Source organism: Dermacentor andersoni, chromosome 10 (genome assembly GCF_023375885.2).
Source record: "Dermacentor andersoni chromosome 10, qqDerAnde1_hic_scaffold, whole genome shotgun sequence".
NCBI classification, from domain to species: Eukaryota; Metazoa; Arthropoda; class Arachnida; order Ixodida; family Ixodidae; genus Dermacentor; species Dermacentor andersoni.
The window spans coordinates 43,796,920-43,820,934 of NC_092823.1; the positions used below are offsets into that span (position 1 = coordinate 43,796,920).

Genomic DNA, 24,015 nt, shown 5'->3' on the forward strand with positions numbered 1-24,015 from the left:
TCCCCTTTTCTACTTCGTTTTCAGCTTTCATTCTGTGGTCTTTTCGTTTATGCCAACCAAGGTGGAGCTCGTCTCCGAGGACACTACAGACTGAATGTCTTGATTTCTGTACCCATACTTGTCAACTTCATGTATCTCGTCAGCACCTATATGCGTCAGTTCACTTTTACTACCCTGGTACTTCTTTTCACCCACATGCCCTCTTTATTTTCTTTCCTGTCATTTTGGCCCAGAATTCATCCCGCGTCCCTCAGTTCCAGCTTTCCAGTTCCACCATCAAAGTGTACAGTCATGCCAGTCCATCAACCTGCATCACTTGACTTCCGACCATGTCGAACCAGCCCGGGCTCTGTTCACGGCGCAATGTCCCAAAGACTCAGAAAGTCTTTTTGTTTTCTCTTTTCTTACTGCAGTTTGTCTCTCGTTTTTTTTTTCGTTTTCTTTCCTTCTGTATTTTCACATCTCCTTTGCACCTTCCATTTTACCACGAAACCAACCTGACAGATGGTCAAGATGCTACATAGACTCTCCATGCATACCTTCTATCCCTTTGTCATCATCTGTTTATGTTAACCTTAAATTCTACTTTGGCACTTCGGCTACTCCTCGGCATTTTTCATTCTACACAACTGGCTATCTTACTAAATTCCCTTTTGGGGCTTTCTACCCCTTTCTTTTGATTGGCTTTAAACCTGCGATACCTTTTAATGGTGCGAGTTCCCTCACTTTTATTCAAGTTCTTTCTTGCATTGAGGGGCTGAAAAATTTGCCATGATTGCAGCTGCAAGCCGGTTTTTGAAGTTACCACGGTATCGTTCAGGCATCAGGATAAGGTGTTGCGGGAAATCATGGGGGCTTTCCCCATAAGAAAGAAGGGTTGCACTTGTGTCATCCACCTATCAGTATCACTGGGTGAATTGTGAAGTTTTTGTTAGATTTGGGTTGATAGCACGCAAGTGTTTAGGTTGTGCTAATCGGATAGCTGTGCCTACTTAATCTCTTATTGTCGTTGCTGTCAGCCTGGTTTGTGTAGTTCAATAAAAGATGTCATCTTTTGCTTTTCTTGCCACTGATTATGTAATTAGGAATCATGTGATGTGCTGTGTGTGAGTGCGTATATATATATATATATATAAACCTTTTTCACAGTAAACGTTCTATAACTAGTTCAGCGCCATGTTTGTCATCTCATTTTCTTCTTAACCCCTGGCGCTGCCCCCAGCCTTGGAGCTTTCATAGCCTTCCCAGCATGGGTGCTTGCCGAGACCTCTGAATACGACTGAATTGTGCGAATTGAAATAAGGACACCAAATGCACATTTAGTTTTCTTTCTCATCTCTTTTCATACATGTGTGAAAAAAAAAAGGTGAATGTGTTTATTGGCATATGGAACTTCGACATCTAGAAACCAGCGCGCACCTCCAATGGCAAGGAACGCACATATACATACAGAACCTCTCGTGTGGCTGCTATCAAACGTTCCACACGCACACAACAAATTCCATTCGACACAATACGCAAACACACACACATGCATACATGCAAAAAAAGGAACACCTTGCATGCATCAAAAAAGGAAAATCATTCTCGTGAAACCACACAAACAGTCCACCCCTAGAGCACAAAATAAATGGAACATGTTTGTAAAAAGTAACTAACAAAAAACAAACGATGTGACACCACCCTTGGTCATCAACAGTCGCCAGCAACTCAAGTGTGTGAACAACGGTGAAAACTGCAACTACACAAGGCAACCAAAGCGCAACTTAACACCCGTTCGTGGTGCAACAAGTGCAACCTGTCACAGAGACACTGGTGCAAGACACACCAAAGCAGAACAAAATGCCGACGGCTGAGAATCTCACAGGCATGGACCTGTGCAAGAAAATCTGCTCACAATGACCAGTCCATCGCAGTTTCATGTAATGCTACGCCCCCGCACTTCGCATTTACTGAAAACTCATTTTTCAGCTGGCACCTTCCTCCCAGGAGATTTTTCTGGCCAGGACAGACTTAACAGAGGCTCTAAAAGCAGTGAGCTTTAAACGCCCGTGTGACTTCTCTAAATTCTTTTCCGTATAATGCCTTCAAAAAAAAAACTATATAAATGCCCACATGATCAGACACCCCTGCAGGTAGTGTAATTCACTGACCATCTCACATTAATTCACTTGCAAGCTTGTTGCTCCTTATGGAGAAAATTCTAATCAGAAAATAGTTTTACTGAGCAAACCCGTTCTGAAGTCACAGGATAATCACAAGTGAAATGAGTCTTCTGGCAATGATTCAGTTCCCACTACAGAAGACACCCACCATCGCATATAGAAAGCGTCTTCGCAACAACAGCCTAGCAAAACAATGACCATAGAAAGGAAAGATGGATACCGCCACTGTCTAGTGACCTGCAACTGAAGTTTCTTTGAATGCAAAACAGAATATGTATCCGTTATTTACTTAGGACATACTGCAGACTACAGCAGGTCAGGCATCATCACATTAAAGATATAACAATAATCAATGCAATGAATGAATGGATAATCCATAGCAAAAATGCAATAATCAATACATTTGAATGGTACAATTATTGTCAATTATCTTATTATAAATACATTAAAATGGTACCATATATCTTCCACTGCCTACAGTAAAACTTTATGTCTTGCTGTTCCTATCTTTCCTTCCTTCATCCTTAGTTTTGTTAGTTTCTGCAAAGACGTTTCTCTATATGTGAAGATCTTGTGTTGTGGGAACTCAAAACTCAATCAAGGAGGATTACCAAAAAACACTTCGCCCACTGTGTGTGCATATATATATAAATTAGCCCAATGACAGGAACGTGCCTATGCAAACTATGTTATGATGCCCACAAGAGGCAACGTTAAATGGTCGAAATGCACAACATTTCAATTCCAGTCCATTCCACAGCAAACAAGAACATGCCTGTGAGAGTTCTCGCGAGACAAACTACAAAAGCCGAAACAGCAAACATGCCTGCCACACAGTGCCTTTTGTTGCCCAGCAGAGAGTACAAAAAGAAGTTGCACATAGCAACATGGCTGCCGCTGGATATGGCTGCTACTCAGTGCCAAATAGTGCGCACCATGTAATAATTACAAGAATAATATTAGTGATGTACAGTCATTATCATAATAGCAGACAAGCAAATAATTTACACTTCAACAGCCAATTCTCACAATTGAGAATACATGGAGAAAAAGAAATGGCTAGAAAAGCAAGAAAACAAGTAAACACAAAATACTAAACTACACAGGGAACCATGTTAGAAATGAGCTGTACACTGTTATGAGACCTTCAAAAACATACAGACCCAACTTTTCAAGGCCGACGGCCTATTTGCTTTATACAAAAAGAAAATGTCATATTTTTCTCTTGCTGCATATGCCATGGAAACCTGCAAATGCACCGCATGGCACAAAGTCTTCTAGACTATAAAACAAACCAGGACAGAAAAGTATATACCACAAAAGCCACAGCGTAGAAAACAAACGCCAGTGGAACCTGCACGCAAGCCCAGGTGAAGCTTAAAAAGCCCCAAGATTGCAATAGAAGCAAATAATGTGCCTTCTATTGATGTGGAGAACATCCACTACATTTCAGAAGTAGAAGTGAGACGGTGGTGTTTGAAAACGTCCTGAAACAAAGTTGCTTGAGAAATAAATAGAGAAAAGATAGAAAAATAACACCCTTGGCATAGTTAGCAGATAGGTTCGTGCGACACCAGGTCTCACAGTGTTTATGACCATTTTTATTCTCCACACCGTGCCCTGGCAATTGCATAAATTATGTACATGTTCCCAGAACTAAAACGCACTGATGCAGACATGAGACTTGGCAGTAGACTGGATATGAGTGAACTTCCATTGTGCTACATTGCACAACGATGAACCAAAAGCTCTCCTTCCCAAAGTTTCAATAAAGGACAATGTCGGGCTCCTAGGATGAACAGGAGTGACAAATAGAAGGCAAGCCATGTTTATAGAATGACAAGAAAAAAACATTGGTCCCAGTCAAACAGAAACAAGTTTTCTCGAAAGTAATCATCATTAGCAGCAACTGCCCCATCCCATTAGGAACGCATGCTTCTGTACGGTTCTAATGCTAATACTGAACTTTTTGGAAGGAAGAAGACCGCACATTTGTTCCCATAAACCTAAAGATAAAAAAGAAAGGCTATTTCAATAATAAACCAAAGCAAACAAATTCTGACACAAAGCAACTCTCAAAACGCTCATCAAACAGCCCAAAAAACACAACGCAAAAAGGGATCTGGTCAAACAAACAGCCAGGCAAACGCTCCATGCTTGATGCAACGTTTTGCCAGGTGGTGAAACAATCACTTATGGCATACGTCTAACAAATGGCAGTGAAGGGCTACCTATACACACTTTTTTTACTCCCTTTCAGAACACGCCACTCTGAAGGCATTTCAAACATATGCACCCCCCTTAACACTCAAACTAAACCTACACATATCAGACCAACGTTCACATGCAACTTAACATTAAGAGAGATCCAAAAGCAGCCACCGTGATGGTACCAAACGTCGTCTGCTCCGGTTTTCGAGATCATTCCACTGCTTCCACTTTAAGTGGCGAGCGCACAAAAGCACAACTTCCAGCACAGACAAAATCAACGTGCACTTTGTGAAAGATTATCAGTACAGTTGGACCACTCAACTGAACAATGATGAAAATTGTAGCGGTGTTTAAAAAGATTTTCCTTTGCTAATGCAGCTGTGTATAACTTCTCTGCTTCTCCTGATCCATTGGTAATCTTTATAAATTTTAAAATTTACTTCAGATTGGTTAGTAGGTGAATTGCCATCAATACAAGCTAGGAGCTATCTGAGCACGTCACCAACCTGTTTTTATCATTGGAAAGTAGCCGAAATGGTCAATGGCCCTTCCGTGAATACCTAAGTAAAGTGAGCAATTTCGCGCTGAAAAGTAATAAAGCACACTGCTGTTAACTTTTCCAAGTTTTAGTCAAAGCAAGCAGGCATGGTTCCTACACTTGACAAGTACCCTCGCCATAATGGCTCGCTGCCGTGATGCAAACATAACCAAAAACTGAAACAAAAAAGAATCTGCCGTTTTGACTAACTTACAGTGGCACCTCGACCTGAATGTAAGTCAGGGTGAGACTCGAGCCAGTTGAAACTCAAACAGCCCCTGATTTGGCATCATTGTGATGTAAACATCATCAAAATTGAGCTCTCTTGTTTGCAAATTCTCAGCACGAGTGTCAAACAATCAACAAGAAAAAAAAGCACGGAGCCAAAACAGAAATGCCAGTCTATATCGACGCAAGCTTTGCAAGTAGTGCCGACGTCACTCTTTGCTCACTGCAACATTACGCTAGCTGCAATATGACTAGGACTGCAAACAAACCCAATGAATTCAAACCGGCAAACCAGTGTGCAATATGCTTTTAGAATGGTAAGGTGCACCTAAAGGAGAAAGCAGATATGTAACACAGCAACCAGCACATACCCTAAAGGTCCACGCCACCCAACCACCAGCACATTTCCTCACAAAAGCATTTGTGCGTGCAATGTGCAGCAATCTGCACACGCACAGCTTCAAACACCTACATGCTCTTCGTTTTGAACCCTTGACCAGCCAGACAACACATATGAATAAAGAATCGGTACCCACAGAAAGCAAGCATGCACAAGACTCGAATATGACAAGCTGAAGCTGCCAGCAATAGGGTGCAAATCAAGTCGAGCAAAGGTAACAAGAAGCGAGACAACCACTGTCACGGGAGCTTATCTGCATTGTGATAGGGGATGTCATTCCGTAAGCCACATTCTAAATCATTCTTTAGGCTGCATCGTAGCGCAGACAACGAAACAACCAATTCAACTTTAAGCGCTGGACTTCACACAAGCATTGCGAATGCAATTGACAGTCCTATTGACACATGTCAGTATGCCCCACAAACTATACAACTGCAAAAGCGTAACAGTCCCAACGAGGATGGGACACAGAACATTACATCAAATAATGAGGGATACCGTTTAAAATTTTGACACCTTAAACATAGATCACCGCCACGGAGCATCCTTAGACAGTGCCGTCAACCTCATGTTGACTGAATCTTACAAGGACAAGGATTTTTCTAGGATTAAGGAAGCAAGGAGCAGCACAATCAGACTCGCACAGCCGCAAATAAAAGCATTACTCATTCCCGGCATCTCGCAGGTCACAAGGCCAGTGACAACCACAACACACAAGACAAGGTTTCGACAATATGTACCTTTAAAACTACCAGCCATTACAATACGGTTTTGGTTACGAGTCCAAAACTGCAGCATCAAAGGCATCACTTGCATGGTACTGGCATTCTCAAAGAGAAAACTGCAACAGGAATGATAAGATACAACAGTGTTCCTAAAATAAGAGCCGATGCACTTATAATCATACGTAAACCAATCTACCCCAATTTCAAAAAAAAGAACACGAAAACGTTAGGGCTCTTTTCACTTGTGCACAACCATTGTGCATAACGTCCAGCTCGAACCATTGGCAGGTCAAAACTTTGGGCAGCCCATCAAGAGTTAGAAATGCTGCCAAGTGCCAGAAATCCAATAACAAAGTGATGCTCAGGAGATATACACACACGTAAGTGTAACAGCCCACAATGCCAGTAAGCTCACTCGCTCGTTTACAGTACGAAAGCATGCAATAAAGATACGGTGATGTAGTTACGGCTGACCAACACTCTTCACAGCAAACTAGAAGTTTGGATAAACAGCAAACTCGAACGAATCGCCTCCACCTGATCCACGCTGAATGCAGCGCTACGCCACCATCGTGCGCTCGGTTCTGCATCCCGTTGCTGCTAGACATGCTAGCCGCCATGCTAACAAGCCTCGTATATATATATTTTTTCTCTCATGTGGTATATATATCTCTTATAAACAGCTTTAAAAACAAAATTTTTTTTTTACTCTCTTTACAATGGCAGTGTTGAACATGTTGGCTGGTAGAGTGGGAGACTTGGTCTGGGAGATCGAAGATATACACTGGGGGGTTACAAGCTGGTTCTGGGCTTTATACAGTAGTGAGGTGCCTCACTTCCTTCAACCTTTTCCTTCCGTCAAAGCTCGCTGCCACCAGGACCATATCATTTGGAGGCCTTCTCTCTATCATTATCCAGTCTCCCTTTCTCTAATCAGAAGACTGTGTTCCGTTTTGAGGACATGCCTCTGCATTTTCATAATTAAAGGTCAGGCACTTATCCCCAACAAAGTACAATGCAGCAAATTATATGTCATTTAGTACAGATTCTAGCCAACATGTTTTTGAAGCAAGCGAATCCAGGCATGAAAGTGCATTGCAATGGGATGCATTTTTTTTTACAAGAATGTCCACATTAGGCCAAGTAATGTGTTTAGCGATTAGGAAAGGACTACGCTTAATTGCTAAACAGGTTGATGGCAGTGAAGCACCTAATTAGATGTCTGCAAAAGGACATTAAAATTTCCACTACAAGGGAAATTTGGGGTTGTAAATAGGTGTGGCTTACCAATATACACGTGTGAAATATTAGGCATCATTACAAGCTCTGCTATGAAAGTTGATATATATATATATATATATAATATATATATATACTCCTCAGTATATTACAGTGTAAATGTCTGTATAGCACTGCATCACATGCCACTATCTCTGGTAACTCCATCTAAGACTGTTCTCAAGAACCACAACGGCTGCTTATAATGCAGCAGCCATCCGCTCTGCTGCAATACGCTACACAAAGAAACGCTCGCAGGCCAGGTTAAGGTTTACGCCAAGCCGTACCGCAACGTGCCAGATGTAGTGCGAGGACAGGCATAACATGCAGCAAGTGGAATAAATAAGACTGTGTCGATGTCGGCTATGCTGATGGCTGCCACATCTAATTATGCGTAAAATGTGATTACGGCGGCTGCACGAAATGAACGGGATGACTCATGTACATTCACAAAATCACGACACGAAAGAATGCCATCGTCATGCGGCACATCCGAAGGTGATGAGACAAGTCACGGCACGGCAGTCGCTTGCTAAACTACCTGAAACATGACGCTGCAGCCTCCTGTCAACTGTGACACGTGTCGGCACAGGGCCGCCGTCGGCTCTCAACGGCATTGAAACTTGCACTCTGTAGCATTCATTAGCTCTTTTCCCAAACCCTTTTCAGTTCTTTCCATTTCAATTTAGAGATTTAAGTTCCGGAGCAAAGGTAGTAGTAGCTAGGAGCCGCAACGTTTGCAAGAGATGCAAAGACGACTGCTGCCATTGGAAGCGCCAATAAAACCTTTAGAAATCCTCATTTGCAAAACTGAACTCCTCCTTATGCAGAATACTGTTCGACACCTGCACACCTGCCATCACAAGGTCAATACAAGTCCACCGCCTACCACTGCTGTCTTTTATGAAAATATCAATGCCGAATCAATATCAATCCAATATCAATTACAATATCAATGCCAAAGCACCCAGCTGCACCCATCATACCCAGTTCTCTCCAAGAAGTTATCCCCTGCATTTTGCAAAAACGAAAAAGCTCCCTAAGTTTCTTAACTCGCTTGCCACACGAGTTGAGCCCCTGCCAGCAAATAACTGATTTTACCATCTGAATTACAAAATCTTGTTTAGCCTATATGTTCTCAAAAATTAAACTTAACACTCGATTTCAATTTTGTTTGCAACGAAAACCGCAAAAAACGTCTGAACTTAAAAATGCAGAAACAATCTCCTTGCCCTATCTGGAGCAGCATACTTTGATACAAGCTGTCGAGAAACTTTAAGGCTGCAGCTTCAAAGGGCTTCATATAAGTTTGTTTTGATTCTATGGGGAACTAACTCGGGTTGCTTTTGCCAATCTCAAACACAAGCTTTAAAAAGCAAACAATGCTTAGAAGAATTCTATGCACAGCTAATTTGCTAGAGGCCTCAGTCATATCGTTTGCTATGATGGGTGCATCAAGGTCTTGGAAAAGGATCACCTCAAGTCCATCTGCCATTCAGAGATAGTGACACAAAAGGCACATGGTCCCAGATAAAGTGCATTGCACCTAGATACCTTTTGTATGAAAAAAAAAAAAAAAAAGATCTGCCAAGAAACAATTGCATCCCATTTGTCATCAGGCAGAGGAAAGGTTGCCGAGAGAACTGTAAAGCAGCAGTTCTCCTACCAAAAGTGAGAGGGCCACATACAAGCAGGAAGCTTCACAAAACTGTGCAATCTAATAACATCAACAAAAATCTCGACAGAATATCAACATCGAAACGCATGTCTGAGCTTGCAGCCTCTAAGGAGAGCAACAAAATCTGATGCACATTTACATTTTGCAAGACTTTGCAGTAAGCAGTAGGAGCTTATTCTTCAGGAATATTTATCAACATTCCTGCCACAAGAAAGTCAAATTAGACTCACAAAAGGCACTAAGACCACAACTATGCAGAATTAAGGTGACACTTAAATATATTGTGATGAAGTTGGACAGAAAATCTGATAAGACTTCTATGGGCTGTGTTTGTTCGGCGCTAAATGACTCAAATCAATATCAAATAAGTTTCTAGCGAAGATATCAATCTCATTTGCCATGGTTTTACAGTTCCTTTGCAATGGCTGGCTCTTCAGCTAGTTATAGCCCATATTTCATTCAATGCGCCACACACTCGCCGTGGCAACTACACAAAACGAATGGAATCACAATAGCTCAACTGTTCCTGCCCACGCCTGAACAGTGGTCGCTCTGCATAACACAAACCCTGGCAGTGTTTGCTGAATCCACAGAAAAAGAAAGTTCTTAATGAGCCTACCCCCGCAGAAGGCAATGTGAATACCTGGACCATTTGCATACCGCTTATCAACCAGTCAGGGCATATACTACCAGGCATTTCAGGGAATGCTAAAAGCAACTCTGAAGGAAGTCCTATAGACAAATGTCGATTCAATGTATATTATTAAATTAGACCATAATGTATCTTACTTAAATTACTGGAAAGACTGCTGCTAAAGTCTATGCACACTGGCAGTACAGGGCTTGATCCAGCATAGCAATGATGGCCAGTACGTCAATTTGTAAAAACTTCAATGTTCATGCGTCAAACAAGCTTCAGGATTTTGTTTAACTGGTACTGACAACTGAAGTTTGCTGTATGGAAATTATTAGCCGCATTTGCCTTTCGTTCAGAACTTTGAAAATAAAGAGATCTCCCTAAAATACTTAAAACAGTGATACACGGCAAATGTTAATCCTGAAAGCCATCCAGGTCCTGCTGCAAGTTATCTTTCCGTCCACTTTCATTTACATTTACGCTATTATTTATACATTTCAATTAAACACAATTAAGTATCCCTGTCTGTCACTTCACAGAGTTGTGACTAATAAAAATTTGCATTTGCTGCAAAAAGCATTTGCTGAAATACCTGGTTTGTGCACTTGACAAGGCCATGTAGATTAAACAACTAATTACGCTTCTGTGATGGTTCCTCAGAAATGTCCTAAAATACTATTATAAGTAGAAGCAAGCTATGAAGGTTGCTTGGCCTCTTTTACTCAACCACATTCTGCAATCATTTGCTCCTTCGAAAAAAGAAATGTGCTTGCACTCTTGTAATTGAATGTTTTCCATATTATTCATGTGAATTTGATACGGAGCATTGTATCTTTTCATACAGACTGTGGGGAAACCAAATAGACTTATGAGAATGAAGACAGATCATTCTCAGTAGGTCTATCATTTGGCTACACTTTAAAAGAAGTAAATACCATTTGGGGCTTTCCTTGTCCCCAAACAATTATTGTCATCTGTCTTGCTTGCACTTATTGAAAACTCTGCACTTACTACTTTCCCATAAAAAATGGTGTGTCAGGCTAATATATGCATGCCGTTAGTGATCTGAAAGTACCGGGCACGCAACACTAGGAAATGGCACACAAGATAGATAACTATTGTTTGGGAACAAGATATGCCCCAAAGGACACAAAGCTTTCTTAGAGTATGGGTCAATCTGTAATGACAGTGATTTTACTAAGCCAACTTTTGCGCACACGTCTCAACAGACTAACAACTAAAACCAAATATTTAGATGCTAGTGCATGAGAATCTTGAGAAGTGGTCGCTAGGCTGTAGATTTCTCACATTTTTCACATGAAGACACTGAAGTGCAACGAATAGCGCTATTGTAATTATCGTTAACTTATAGAAAGAAAGATTAAGCCCAGCAACAAACTAAGACGTAGCCCAAAAGCTAATTCCTTCCGCTTTCACGGAAAGACGGAAGTGTGCGGACCTGTTTTTAAAGCCAGAATGATCCCCCTTGCATTCATTAGTGTTCATGCAACGCTTGAAACACATAGCAAGTCCAGTGCACACCTCCTATGCTCCTTTGCACGAAGCAGGCAATATATGCATGAGAGAGAGCCTTCTGCATATGTAAAATGAAACTCTTCTCGAGGCTACTTTGCAGACAGCCCGACAATTGCATACACACACAGTGAAACTCAGAGCACTAATTATGTCACTTAGGGTTGCTTGCATAAATGTAAATGGGAAATATGGCAGTAGGTCAGCATTTGTAATCCCAGCACTGTTGCAGTGTGGTTTCATTATTGCAAGAAAAGAAAAAAAAAAGCCTACATTTTGCCTGAACTTTCATGAGCAATGCGAGAAGCACAAAGCGACACCAAGCAAGCTTGGCTTACAGTGAAATGAAGGCTCACTGAGAAGACCTGGCCACTATAGCAAGAAGCATGTCTGCTGACTGGAGAGAAGCTGGAACCCCAACCTTCGTTTATGTGCTTCATACTACTGGAGAACTCTGCCGATAAGCTCCTTGCTAATACCTTTTACTAGTTATAACATCTCTCAAGTTCAGTCCCTATGACACTGCTGCACGTGTTCAAAATGTTCACTTGTTTTTCCAGCTACTAAATTCTATTCCTCTGATCTGGACTGGGTGCGGCTCCAGGAATGATTTTGACCGCCTGCTGAACTAATACTAGAAACAAAAAGATACTCGTTGTGTTTGTGCAAATGCAATTGTGCACATAAGAGGTAATTTCATAACTCATACTCTGCTGCAACCAGAGCCTATCAGCCATCAAGGTTCTGTGCCTTCTAAGAAACAAGGAATCCAAAGCACTTTCTGGGGATTGCATAGAGCTGGCATTATACTGCTGCCACTCAGCAAGACATGCTATGCAGAGAAGCCTAAGTGCAAATGAGGATGTGTCGTAAAAAAGAAAAAAAGGACATAATAAACAAATGTTCCACTTTCAATGTAACTGAACACACTGAATCAAGAACTCCCAAACGCTTCAACTAAGGCCTCAGCAAAATTTAGTACAAGAAAGAACAGAAGAGTCAGCATCATCAGGACAGGTTCTGATGCACTGTATGCACTTTACACTGCAACTGCAAAAAAAAACTACCATTTTGAGTTGGAAACATCCAAAAGCAGAAACCCAATGATGAAACGTGATTTCACATGACTCCAATCCCACATCTACATTTTCGCCCAAGGTCACGGACAAGACAAAGAGCGGTGAGTGAAATGGAAGAAAAGAATAAGACCGTAGCACAGTGCTTTGACAACTAACATCTGCATAGTGTTGGCTACTTGAAACTTCCACCAGTGCATCTCCTTCGTGGGCAGTGACCGTCGTGAGCCGTTGATCCGTCTGCTGACCGAAAGACCACCGTCCTTGGGCCAGTGACGACTCGCTGTAAGTTTCGTTTCCCGTTCAGTATTGGCAGGTTACCCACTTGGTCTTGTCCACGATGGATTGTGGTGCGGTCTACACGATGCCATGGCTAACGGCACACCGAAGTTAAGGAAAAGCACTGTCTTTCACTGACTAAACTGTCAAAATGAGGCAGATAAGGACTTAGCATTTGCACCACTAGGGGGCACACCGCTCCCCTCCCCCACACGCGGCCTGATGGTAAGAGTTCTAGCCTCAGTCATAGCCACAGCCATATCTGAAGCTGTATCTGCAGTCACAGAGTCGCCAGCGCAGTCGTTGAAGGCAGTGAAGAGTCTGTTGCCTGCAGAGGGCACTTGGCGATGAGAGTGCAGCAGTGGCAGTCAAGCCATGCGTGGCAGATGCGCAAAATGAAAGCTCACAAAATAAATTATGCTCCCGACGGTGATGCAGTCTTGTGTCCACATATGCGTGCTGCACTTGTTGATGAAGCAGCCGTTGACGATGAATGGCATTGTTGGAAAAAAGCCTTGGCAGTGTTGCGTCATCACGACCCTGAGATGAGTGACTTTGTCGTCGCCATCACTTCCGCTTGCGTCGGCGGCTTCCAGACAACCCCTGACATGGCGTTGGCAGATCCTTGGGCCACAGGTTTAGCGTGTGCAGGTCGTCGGCAGACAACGATGACAGGGCAACCACCTTTTCAGTGCTCTGGTTCTCCGGCTCCCAGCTGTCGGGCAGGCTGCAAGCAAAACGTCTTGTAACTAACAGCACTACAAGAGGCAACGAAAACGGCGCTAATAGCTTCACGTGCAACCAACCTTTCATGCTGGCAATTGCTCTGTTCCAGCACCACTTATTGCATTTATTCGATAAGGCAAAATTTCTTTCTAGAATCCTTAGTCTCGAGGTCACCCCTTGCCATGTATCAGAGGCTGACAGATTCACTACCTGTTTAAAAATGGTGGCAATGCCATACTTCCGATGACACTGCTTTCAGACAGCAGTGCAAATTATAGGAACTATAATACGAGTGTCACACGGTGCATTTTCCACTGTGATCGAGCCTGATTAAGATCAAATTTCTCGACCATGGTTGGCTCCCTTCCACAGCTTGCGCAAATGAGTCGATTGCGATTGAGAAATTCGATCCCCATCGGACTTGACACCGATCAAGAATGCACATGTGACACCCGTATAATCGACTTTGACAGGTACGGCAGTGTTGGCCATCACACCAACTCAAAGCGAATGTTGTTGATCATCACAGTTGTCAACGAGTCACAGAAAGAATGAAGTGCCGCCTCATTCCGAAGTTGTAGAGCATGAGAGAAAGTGACATTTGCTAAGGCATGTTTATTTTATTAAGTTCTTTTCCTGTGTTAGATTAGGAGTGAACTAAACATTCAGAGTTGCTTACAATCGCTGACCGATTTCTTGAACATCATTGCGACACCGATACTAGCCCCCAATTAGCGCCCATAGAAGTACGCGAAGACTGCAATTTCAAACATCCTACAGCACGCCGTCCAATCTTTTGGGCTATGCCCGTACAACGCAATAATTAAACGAGTGCGAAAAGCAGAACACAAGCACAATAAGCGAAGTTGTTGTTTTGCTACATTGCAAGTGCATCCGCGAAACCAAAAGTAGCGAAACAGCGCTTCTACCATAGTTAATCCAGTAGTCGCCGGCCAAGCCAACATGAGCCAAGCTGAGCCGGGGCTGGCGATTTGCACATTTACAGACACGCTGTGTGTATCACCGCATCTATTGTTTCTAGCTCAACATATTAAATAGTGACAGGGCCTCCAATGACTTTCTTGTTTTCCTTTACAAGTTTCCTGTCTCTCAAAATCGTTAGCCAGCTCCACCCTTGCTGTCCGTGCGAACACAGCCTGCAGTGAAGAGACAGAAGTGCTGCATAATGAAAATTGTGAACCTGTGATCATTCTGCTCGCGGAAAGTAGTAGGCCTATTCAAGTTGCCAGGAGATGAAAATCGAAGTGAAGCTCTGAACGTACTTTCCCCTTTCTATCGGTTGAAATATGCCAAAATAATGGCTGACATATGCTTACATGGTCGCTTGTAAACAGGTGCGCACAGCACTGCATTCACAGGTTTTCATAGTGACTTGTGAAAATCAAGACACTATTCTGTGCCATGGTAAGTATGTTTCTGTTTTTCACACTTCCAATTATTCCGTATTTTGGGAGATCTCTGCCGATCCTGAATAAACTGTTGGCTACTGTACGTCACCTTACATTAGTGTGCATACTAATATTTCTTTTCTTGGGCACCTCGCCCTTGCCTTACAGTCGTGATTGCCTTGTAAATGAATAAGTATGGTATATGTGCGAGCCAATGAGCGCTGAGCAGATATAAAGAATACGCAAACACAAACCACATTTGTGCCAGAATCCTCTTGAGAGACAAAGAAATAAGACCAATGGTGATTACTGGTTAGCAGAGGGCCCAATAGATAAGCTCCACGCTACCCTTCAACTGCCTGAAGCATGGTGGTTACGAAAAACAAACCAATTTCAGAACTATGTCTTTAAGCTGGTGGTAGTTTACCTTCATTACCATCAATTTGCACTAATTTTTCAACCGTATGGTTCCTAAATCCAGACAGGAGTAATCACGTAGACAAATCCCTGAGCAATAAGGCAAAATATCTTCAGGGTGTCTACCAAGTTGACATTTCCAATATTCCCCAAGTGACACAGAACTTTGTTTTATGACAAGACAGGCTCCCTACATCATGTCACCCAATGGTGTCACTCTCTAGTAAACATGTTAAAAAATAAAAAAAGAACTTAATCCGGTTTGAATAGTAAGGGGTAGTGTTTATTTTATTCAAAAAGAAAACAGAAGGGAGGGTTTATGTAAAATGCAGAGCGAATAAAATATCTTTGAAAGAAATAGTAAAACCCATTGCAAATCGAGTCGAACATTTTCAAATACAAATAACAAAGAGATGCATACAGAATATTTTCGAATATGAGCTATTTCTATCAACTGATAGCAAGCTAATTGGTTTGAGGCCCGAATTTAATCACAAGTGAGATTCTCTCGCAACAGCTGGTAATTCAACCTCAACTGTCCTGACATACTCTCAGCCCGCGCACAACGCTTTAGTGCTGCGTTTCACTGTTTTAAAGTTTTTTTTTTTTTTTTGCTTGGGTTGGGGACACCTGCATCTCGGCGTCGGCCAACACTTTGCTTTTAGAGTGCAAGCTCCTTCAAAAAAGCGGCGGCATGCTTCCTTTCCCATTCATTTCTCAACGTGTACGTCCTTTGTCTTTTTGTTCTCTTTCGGCTGTGCATTTGCCACACGGACTATTTGAAGCATCCTCTTGGACAGTTGTACAGTCAACGTCCAATTTTTCGGACTCCCTAGGAGCCGCGAAAGCGTCCGAAAAAATTAATGCATATCTTTTACAGCCCTTAAGGGCTCAGATCGCCACAGGCACGTCCGAAAAACCTCTGAAGGCCTGCCAGTACACTTATTAGGCATATCGGTACTCGTACTGTGACAGGACATGGCGGGTGCACGCGTGCATAATTAAGGAATACATACTGTGTCCCGTGACAGTTGCCCCTCCCCACACTTATACTTCACAGTGTAACAATGTTGTAATGAGGCAAAGCTGACTTTCGAGAACCGGCATTACGCAACGCGCCATGCTTTCCAAACTTTGAAGCCAATCGCGATGACCACAAAGGTGGTGTCGGTGCCATTGCTGACAGCGGCGAACTTTTTTAAATAAACAACACGGCGCAGAACGGCAAGAAGCTTAATATCGAACCTCGATGCAGGTAGGCCTAGCATTGCCGCGGCGGTGGCTACAGCTGCCAGCGGATCTGTGTGCGAGTGTGCCGGTTCGAGGCGGCGAGGTTATCAAAATGGTGGCGGTTGTGGCTTTTATTCATGCCGTTTCGGACCTGCGGTCACGGCAAAAAGTCCGGAAAATCGGACGGCGAAGGGTTCTTCTGAAATTTCAGACGTTCTTATACATTGACCCTATGGGGTACGTAGTGGTGCTGCGAAGCCGTCCGTCGGGAAAGTTGCTCATTGATTGTACTCTGGCAACTCCTCCAGCCAACGACACGGTGTCAAAGACCATTCGTTACAATTCCTCTCTGTTACTCGAGCCAGCATTACCGCGAATTTCGTTCCCTTTCAATAAAATTGCAGCTAATTTTCCCTGATGGAAGCACAAATTCCCTGAGTTTTTCCAGACTACTCAAAATTCCCGAGAATTCCCGGTTTTCCCGGTTGGTAGACACCCTGATCTTGTATGACTTGACCGCCATAATGGTGCCTTCCATGCAACTGAATGCTGTTTTACAGAAAATGCTGAAAAAAAAAGGTTGTTAAAGAGCAGCACAAGGGTGCAACACTCGCAATTTAAACTACAGTTTGATGAAATTTGAAAACTATTTTGAAGGGTTTCATGGGGAACTGAGGGAACCATTCCATGGCCATTGAGAGCATTCCATTCCATTGAGGCCATTCCATGGCCACTCCTTCCCCCTCCCCAAAAGAATATGTACTATAAGAGAACTGCAATTTCTTTGATTAAAACCCACATAAATTTACTTGCACATTTCAAGTAGGACACTGCTGTCAAGATCATTAGAGCAAATGGAATGAATGACCGTGCTTACAAAGAAAACTTAAGTGAAACTTGCAGCCAACTGAACACTTGGACATAAGTGACTCATCATCAGAACTTTAAAAAGACGCTAAAAAGAAACACTAAATTAGTTCACACGCATACATTGTTCTTGTAAAACATTTAATTTTCTAAGAGAAAAAAAAACATTTTCGTTATTGGTAGAAAAATGTTGAGGATCGAGACTCACTTCACGATTTTCATGCTCAAACCAAGACAATAACGACGTCGACATGACACCACCGACTTGATTGCACTTTTGCTTATTGTGGCCCCTTGTGAGCAAGAAAGTATTTCGGAATTATCCAGGTCGGGTCTTTCTGTATTATCAAATGCAACGCAAACATTCTTGTTGCATTGCATTCGACAATACAGACATTTCTTAGCATATAATAATACAACGCCAGCAGTCATTGTGCCCCTCCTGGTGACAGTTGGCAGCTAGCTCTCTTGCTCTTCTCTGTGTTTGTTCTTTGAGTACAAAAAAAAAGAAAGGAAAAGAAAAAAAGACAGCCTTCTTTATAACTACCTAGTTAAGAGCAGACACCTGTGGAACGCTCCCTCAAGACGGACCCAAATAAGAAGCGCACATTGTCAGAAATTTGTTGACATGCAAAAACGTTTACATCCCTCAAAAAACTTCACTCACTTCAGTTCAACACTTTACAAATTACAGTTCCATACATTTTTGAGACCTGGTCCACTCTCCCACCAACACACACACACACACAAACACACAAAGTGGGACAGTGAAAGCTCCATTATTATGACTGCTTACAAAGGTACAAAACAATGAATGCTACACCTGTGCTAAGCAATGATGTCAAGTTTTACGTTGCGCAATCTGCTCGTGTAAAAGAATGCGTCAGTTGAGGATGTCTTGAAATTAGATCATGTGAAAAGGCTTACGAAGGCAATATGGCCTTACATATTATACTCATCAACAAGCAGGAAAATGTGAAAGGTCAAAAAGAAGAAAAAGAAACAAGTGGTTTTAGATGCGACTAAATGACAACGACGATAAATTCTTTGAAAATCGCAAGAGTGGAACAAGCTTTGCAGAAGGAGGTAACTGTCATCCCCTAACACTGCATTAAGACAGGGCGAAAATTATTTCCTTTCATCCACTGATGATAATGAGCAGAACTGGTCACATATTTTGCTAACGCAGACAAACATTGATATAACGAACATGAATGAGATATAGGGAATTTTCTCAACAATGTTAATGTGGAACGAATATGAGCTACACAACAAAGGTATTTTTGTGTCTATACAACTTCATTATAAAGGGGTTCAATGGTACGATATACCCAAGTTACCGTATTTACTCGCATAATGATCGCACTTTTTTGTCACAAAAATTGATGCAAAATCAGGGGTGCAATCATTACGCGGGTTCAATTTCCTGCGAAAAGAAAACAAAATATTTTTCATCCCACGTTTGCTGCGGTACACCACAACAAAAATGCCGGCCGGCGGAGCAAGCCGAACGCACCGAACGCAATCTTTTTTTCTTCTCGTGAGTACATTACGTGCATTTAAACAGTTTCTTCCGTATCAGTTGTGAATAATATAGTCAATATCAGCAACCTTGCGGCAATAACGTAGCCATGTCCACTTTGAGGGGACAGAGACAGATGGGCGCGCTTAGCTGCCAGTGACATAGAAACTCATGGCCGGCATGCTGCGGAAACTGCGGCATCTGTCTTCACTCCTATCCTAATACGGCACGTTTCCGCTTAGGGTGGGTGAATATCTTAGCTGTGTTACAAGCATCGGCGTGTGAATAGGGTACACTTTTAACGTATCAGTGTAAACGTGGTTACTATCGTTGCCGCTCGCGATTTGTTGCGTGCCCACGAGTGCAGATGAGAAGAATCGAAAGGCGCCTTTTTTTTGTTGTTGTTGACCACAACCATTATAAAGCCTACACATATTAAAGGCAAGTTTGGTTGCAGCTTTCTTTTAGTCATGGAAGTGCAGAAAGTGATGAAAGTCATGAAATGAGGCATCTACTTAAGAATGTTTGGTGCATGCAGACCGCTTGGTTTCTCTTGAAGAGTCGTTCGCATAGCATTCGACAGATGGTAAGCGCGATCAATATTAGCTAGACTTGGCACACAACATATCGCTGCGGCAAGTTCGGGGTACGATCATTACACGGGAAATTTAAAAAATCTAATTTTGACGAGAAAATTCAGGGGTGCGATCATTATGCGAGTAAATACGGTATTATGTGTAGCTCATGCCTGCTTCCTGTTTCAGAATTTCTAGAGAACCACTCAACAGTAAAGTGCAAGACTTCAACAAGAAAGGCTTGTCTATAAATGTATGTCAACTCACATGTGCTCAGGAACCCAGTGAAGAAGCACCTTCACTTTTCCGGTATTTTCTTTCCTTCTCGCCATCACCTGAGAAACATGAGAAGCAGAACCAATGTGCAATCAAGAAATAATAATGGTATTTGTGCAATCCTCGTTCTTGGTTATGTGCTGATGCTGCACAGTGTAATGCTGTAATTAGCTGCACGTGAATTTCATTCAGATAGAGCGACATACAGGCTTTCGCATGGCACCCTGTATGATTACATGGGATTATTCGATGTAGGAGTTACGGGCCACATTCCTCTTTCTTCTAATAGAGGAAAATCAACTCGCACTTTTAGATGGGAATGTAATTACCATATTTACCCAATTCTAATGCACCTCTGAATTCAATGTGCACAGAATTTTCACAAGCTCAAAGTAAGACAATAAAGGTGCACCTGAGAGTAACACGCTGCCAATTCATAAAACATATATATATATATATATATATATATAACATGCCCCAAATTCGCGATAAGAAAAACAGAAATGCAGAAATTTTTTTTAATAAGCTTTCATAATGAAAGCGGCACATGGTCATCATCATTTGTGCTTCATTGGCCACAGATATCAAGATATATCAAGATATATCAAGATATATATCAAGATATATTTAGAGATACTATGCATCTGACACAGTTCCTGGCTGTGCGCAGATAGCAAGCTTGGCACAGCGCCATAAATGCTGACGGCCGATTGCGCAAACGCATCCGTTGCTGAATCACGCAAAATCCCGTGAAAACGGTAGTATCTCTGAAAGTTATTGGCTGAAGGATACCGCTCTAGATCGTAGTACAGCAAAAAATGAACCAACCGCAACCTTTACAAAAACGTGCTCAGCCGCCATTTTGTGATAGCGATGACGCTGCACCTGACGGCTCTGACAGTAGGCTGTTACCAATGGCGTGAACACAACTTTGGTTTCGTATTCAATTGTAACATGCATGCAATTTTCGGAGCAAACTCGCTTCGAAGTACTACCTAGGTGAAAAACTTAAGCGACAATGAGCCAGCAGTTTAGCAGGAATTTAGGGTGCTCCTAAATTTATACGACACTCAGCAGATGCTCGAGAAAACCTTTGCACGGTGAAGTAGCAGTCACTCTTCCCACATGAGGAAGCCTTCCATTTGGCAAGTGAACCATGCCAGCATATCAGCACGAGAAGGAAAAGCAATGCAAGAGCCATGAAAGATGATATTGAATTACTGGAATCCCTTTAGAAACGGTACCGTGACGAATCGTCACCTAGCCTGCTTGAGCTAATCATATATGCTATACATGCTTATCATTCTAGCATTTTACCTACAACTCCTTACTCTTTCTTCTCTTCCTCAAAACTTCTCTCGTCTACCTCGTACCGCTACCTATGCCTGTAACGGATCCGGCCCTATCACTCTCTTCCCTGCTTTCTTTTTTCTACCTATACTCTAAACGTCTCTTACTTATCTCCACTGCTGACCAGTTAATCCTTCGATCTGCTTTGAATTCCAGTGCTTCTGGAAAGCGGCCGTTAACTAAGGGTCTCAATGGGTGAATACCTTCGCATTCCATTAAGATGTGCCTCGTTGTCTCTGGTTTGCTGCGGCAGACACAGGCCTCATGTTGTTGCGAATGCAGCCAACAACCGATTTTTCGAACATGCCCAATAATTCCGACACCTTTGCGGTGCCGCCTAGAACCCCATGGAGTCAACGTGTAAGAATGTGTAGAATTTTGGAAGCAAAAAACTTTCATCTTGTGATTTTCCTGACTTTTTGTTGTGACCGCAGGTATGAAAAGGCATTAACATAGCCGCCATATTGATTATCTCGCCACCTCGAACAGACGCTTTCGCATGCTGATTCGCTGGTAGCCATAGCCACCACTGTGGCAATGCTAGACCTAGCTACTTCGACGCTCGCTACCAAGCTTCCTGCTGTTCGGTTATGTGTTGTTGACCGAAACAGTTTGCCGCTGTTAGCAACCACGCCGACTCCGCCTTTGTGATCCCTGCCAATGGCTTCGATACTCGGAAAGCAAGAGGTGTTGCACAATGCCAGTTTTCGAAAGTCAGCTTCGCCTCAATAGAAAATTGTTACGCGGCGAAGCACACCAAAAGTCAGAAAGGTCAATTGTCACGGGACAGGGTATGCCTCCCTTAATTATGCACGCCTGCACCCGCCGTCTCCTATCGCAGTACAGCACGAGCACCAGCATGCCTAATAAGTGTACTGGCTGACCTTTAGAGCTGTTTTGGATGTGCCTGTGGTGATTTGAGCCCTAGGGGGCAGTAAAAGGCGTGTGCTCATTTTTTCGGACTGCCCGATTTTTCTCTCATATCGTGGCCCATAGGGAGTCCGAAAAAAACGAATGTTGACTGTATTTGCTCCGATGTGCTTTTTGTCCTTAGGCAGCCAGCTCACGCCTCGAATAACACAGCACTGCCCGTAGTGTTATTGTACAAATTTGCCTTTACGATTTCCTTCGCTGGCACTGCAGAAAGAGCTAGCGGTGCCAGCGCCACCTGGGCAAGTGAGTTAGAATTCCAGGAATCGTCTGGGACTTGTTTCCCAGTGAGCAGCGCACAGGAAAGCATGCCAGTGCTCGAACCTTCCTTTCCAGTGTGCAGGCAAACACCGGCCTCTTCGTGGCAGTCACCAAGGGTACCATCCGCTAGGGATCTTAAGTCTGCACGCTTTGCACAGCTATAAAGGTTTTGGAATACGCTGCGGCAGCAATGAGCCACAGCATTACAGTTGCATGTCCCACCAGTCAACTATGTCACAAGAAAGTGCACTTTCAAGCTGTTTGAACGTACAGGAAGTCATTTTTTTTATGTTTTCAAATAAAAGCCATGTGCCACACGTCTCAAGTGAAATATGTAATTTTTCGTAAAGTTCATGATGACAATGGCTTGTAAAATTGTGATGAGCTGCAGAGGAATAGTGTGGAAGATCTCCTGTTCCGGAGCAATACATCAGCTTACCATTGCCTCTCTTGCCAGAGTGTTTTTCCATGGGCAACACCAGACGCTTTCTAGGGTTTCTACTTGTAAGAAAACGGGGCCTGGTCGAAGTGTTAACGCCAATTGTCTTAAATAGTTTTCAAGTGCACACTGTCCTCTCTCGTTTCCTCGAGCACAGACTCTAACGTCGTTGTCAAGCAGGCCTGCAGGCAGCTGTGGTGTGCAGCATCTTCACTTCATACGCTTTATTTGGATGGCGTAAAGGCAACCGAGAACGTTTTCGCGAGCACAGAATTCGAGAAGAAAGCTAAATGTCCTCGCTACTTCATGAATCAGCCTGGAATGTAGGTTAGCAACGTGTTGGCCATACGAGCAAGCATCCTCTGCATCTTTTGATCCCGTGGTACATAAGTTATTGCAACAAAATTCCCCTGTTCTAAAACAGGCGGTAAACTAAGATCCGTTCTAACAAGCAACAGGTCGCAGACTACAAAACTCATAAAGAATAAATAACAGATAGAAGAAAGAGAGCGAAGAAAAGTCATCTGGCACATGTTATGTAGAAACCATTATTGTGCAGGGGAGTCCTTTCTCTTGTTCTGTGAAGCGAGCACTGACCGTTGCATGGAAGGTGACCGTGGACCCATTCCAGGAGTGGGGCTCTGCAGGTGACTGTGGGGCGCTGACATCCGTCAGCCGGTGCCTCAGCTCCTCCATCACACCGGCGTCGAAGAAATCGGGATGTTTTACTGCGCCGAAAATGAATCCCAAGCTTAAGTTAGTGTACAATCAACAGACGCGTAGCGAAGAGCACAATTACTGCCCAAGTGCGTAAAACGAATCGGACACTGAGCAAATGTAACACTTGTCGGTGGCATGATGCCTAGAGGCCACTCTGGCGGCGCTTTTTTTTTCTTCGTTATAGAGAGTGACTCCTTAGGGAGTTTTAGCATGCCAGTGAACGCACTGGTATTTGTGGAATACCAAGTTACCAGAGAGGTAAGTGGGAGTGGCCGGGTTGGTGGCACTACCTGGTAACTCAGAGTTTAGCGATAAAGACACAACCATTTTTATTTTTCTTCAAGGAGGGCAGCCTAACAGAATAGTAAAAAGAAAGCCAGACACAGAGCTACTATTGCAGTAACCAACCACATTGACTTTGTAGTCAGTGCAAAGTGCTGACGGTGACTTTCAGTGATCATTAACATGCAGCCTTTTTAAAAAATTTTTTCAACTAGAACGCCCAGATAACTCGAAGACTTGCCTGTGTGTTGTGGTTAGACAAA

The 24,015-nt window shown here is 42.9% G+C and overlaps 1 protein-coding gene across 2 annotated transcripts in view; it reads right to left on the minus strand.

Annotated features, from left to right (window-relative positions):
* Positions 1–1,318: 1,318 nt before the first annotated feature.
* jing (AE binding protein 2 jing) overlaps positions 1,319–24,015 on the minus strand; it is a 196,786-nt gene continuing 174,089 nt past the window's right edge. For both annotated transcript variants that reach the window (XM_050194517.3, XM_055062212.2), the window contains exons 6-8: positions 23,348–23,478; positions 19,762–19,829; positions 1,319–13,475 (exon numbers count right to left, since the gene is read on the minus strand). In XM_050194517.3, the coding sequence (XP_050050474.2) occupies positions 13,316–13,475; positions 19,762–19,829; positions 23,348–23,478 (359 nt within the window). In that variant the 3' untranslated portion in view covers positions 1,319–13,315. The remainder of the gene's footprint in view (positions 13,476–19,761; positions 19,830–23,347; positions 23,479–24,015) is intronic.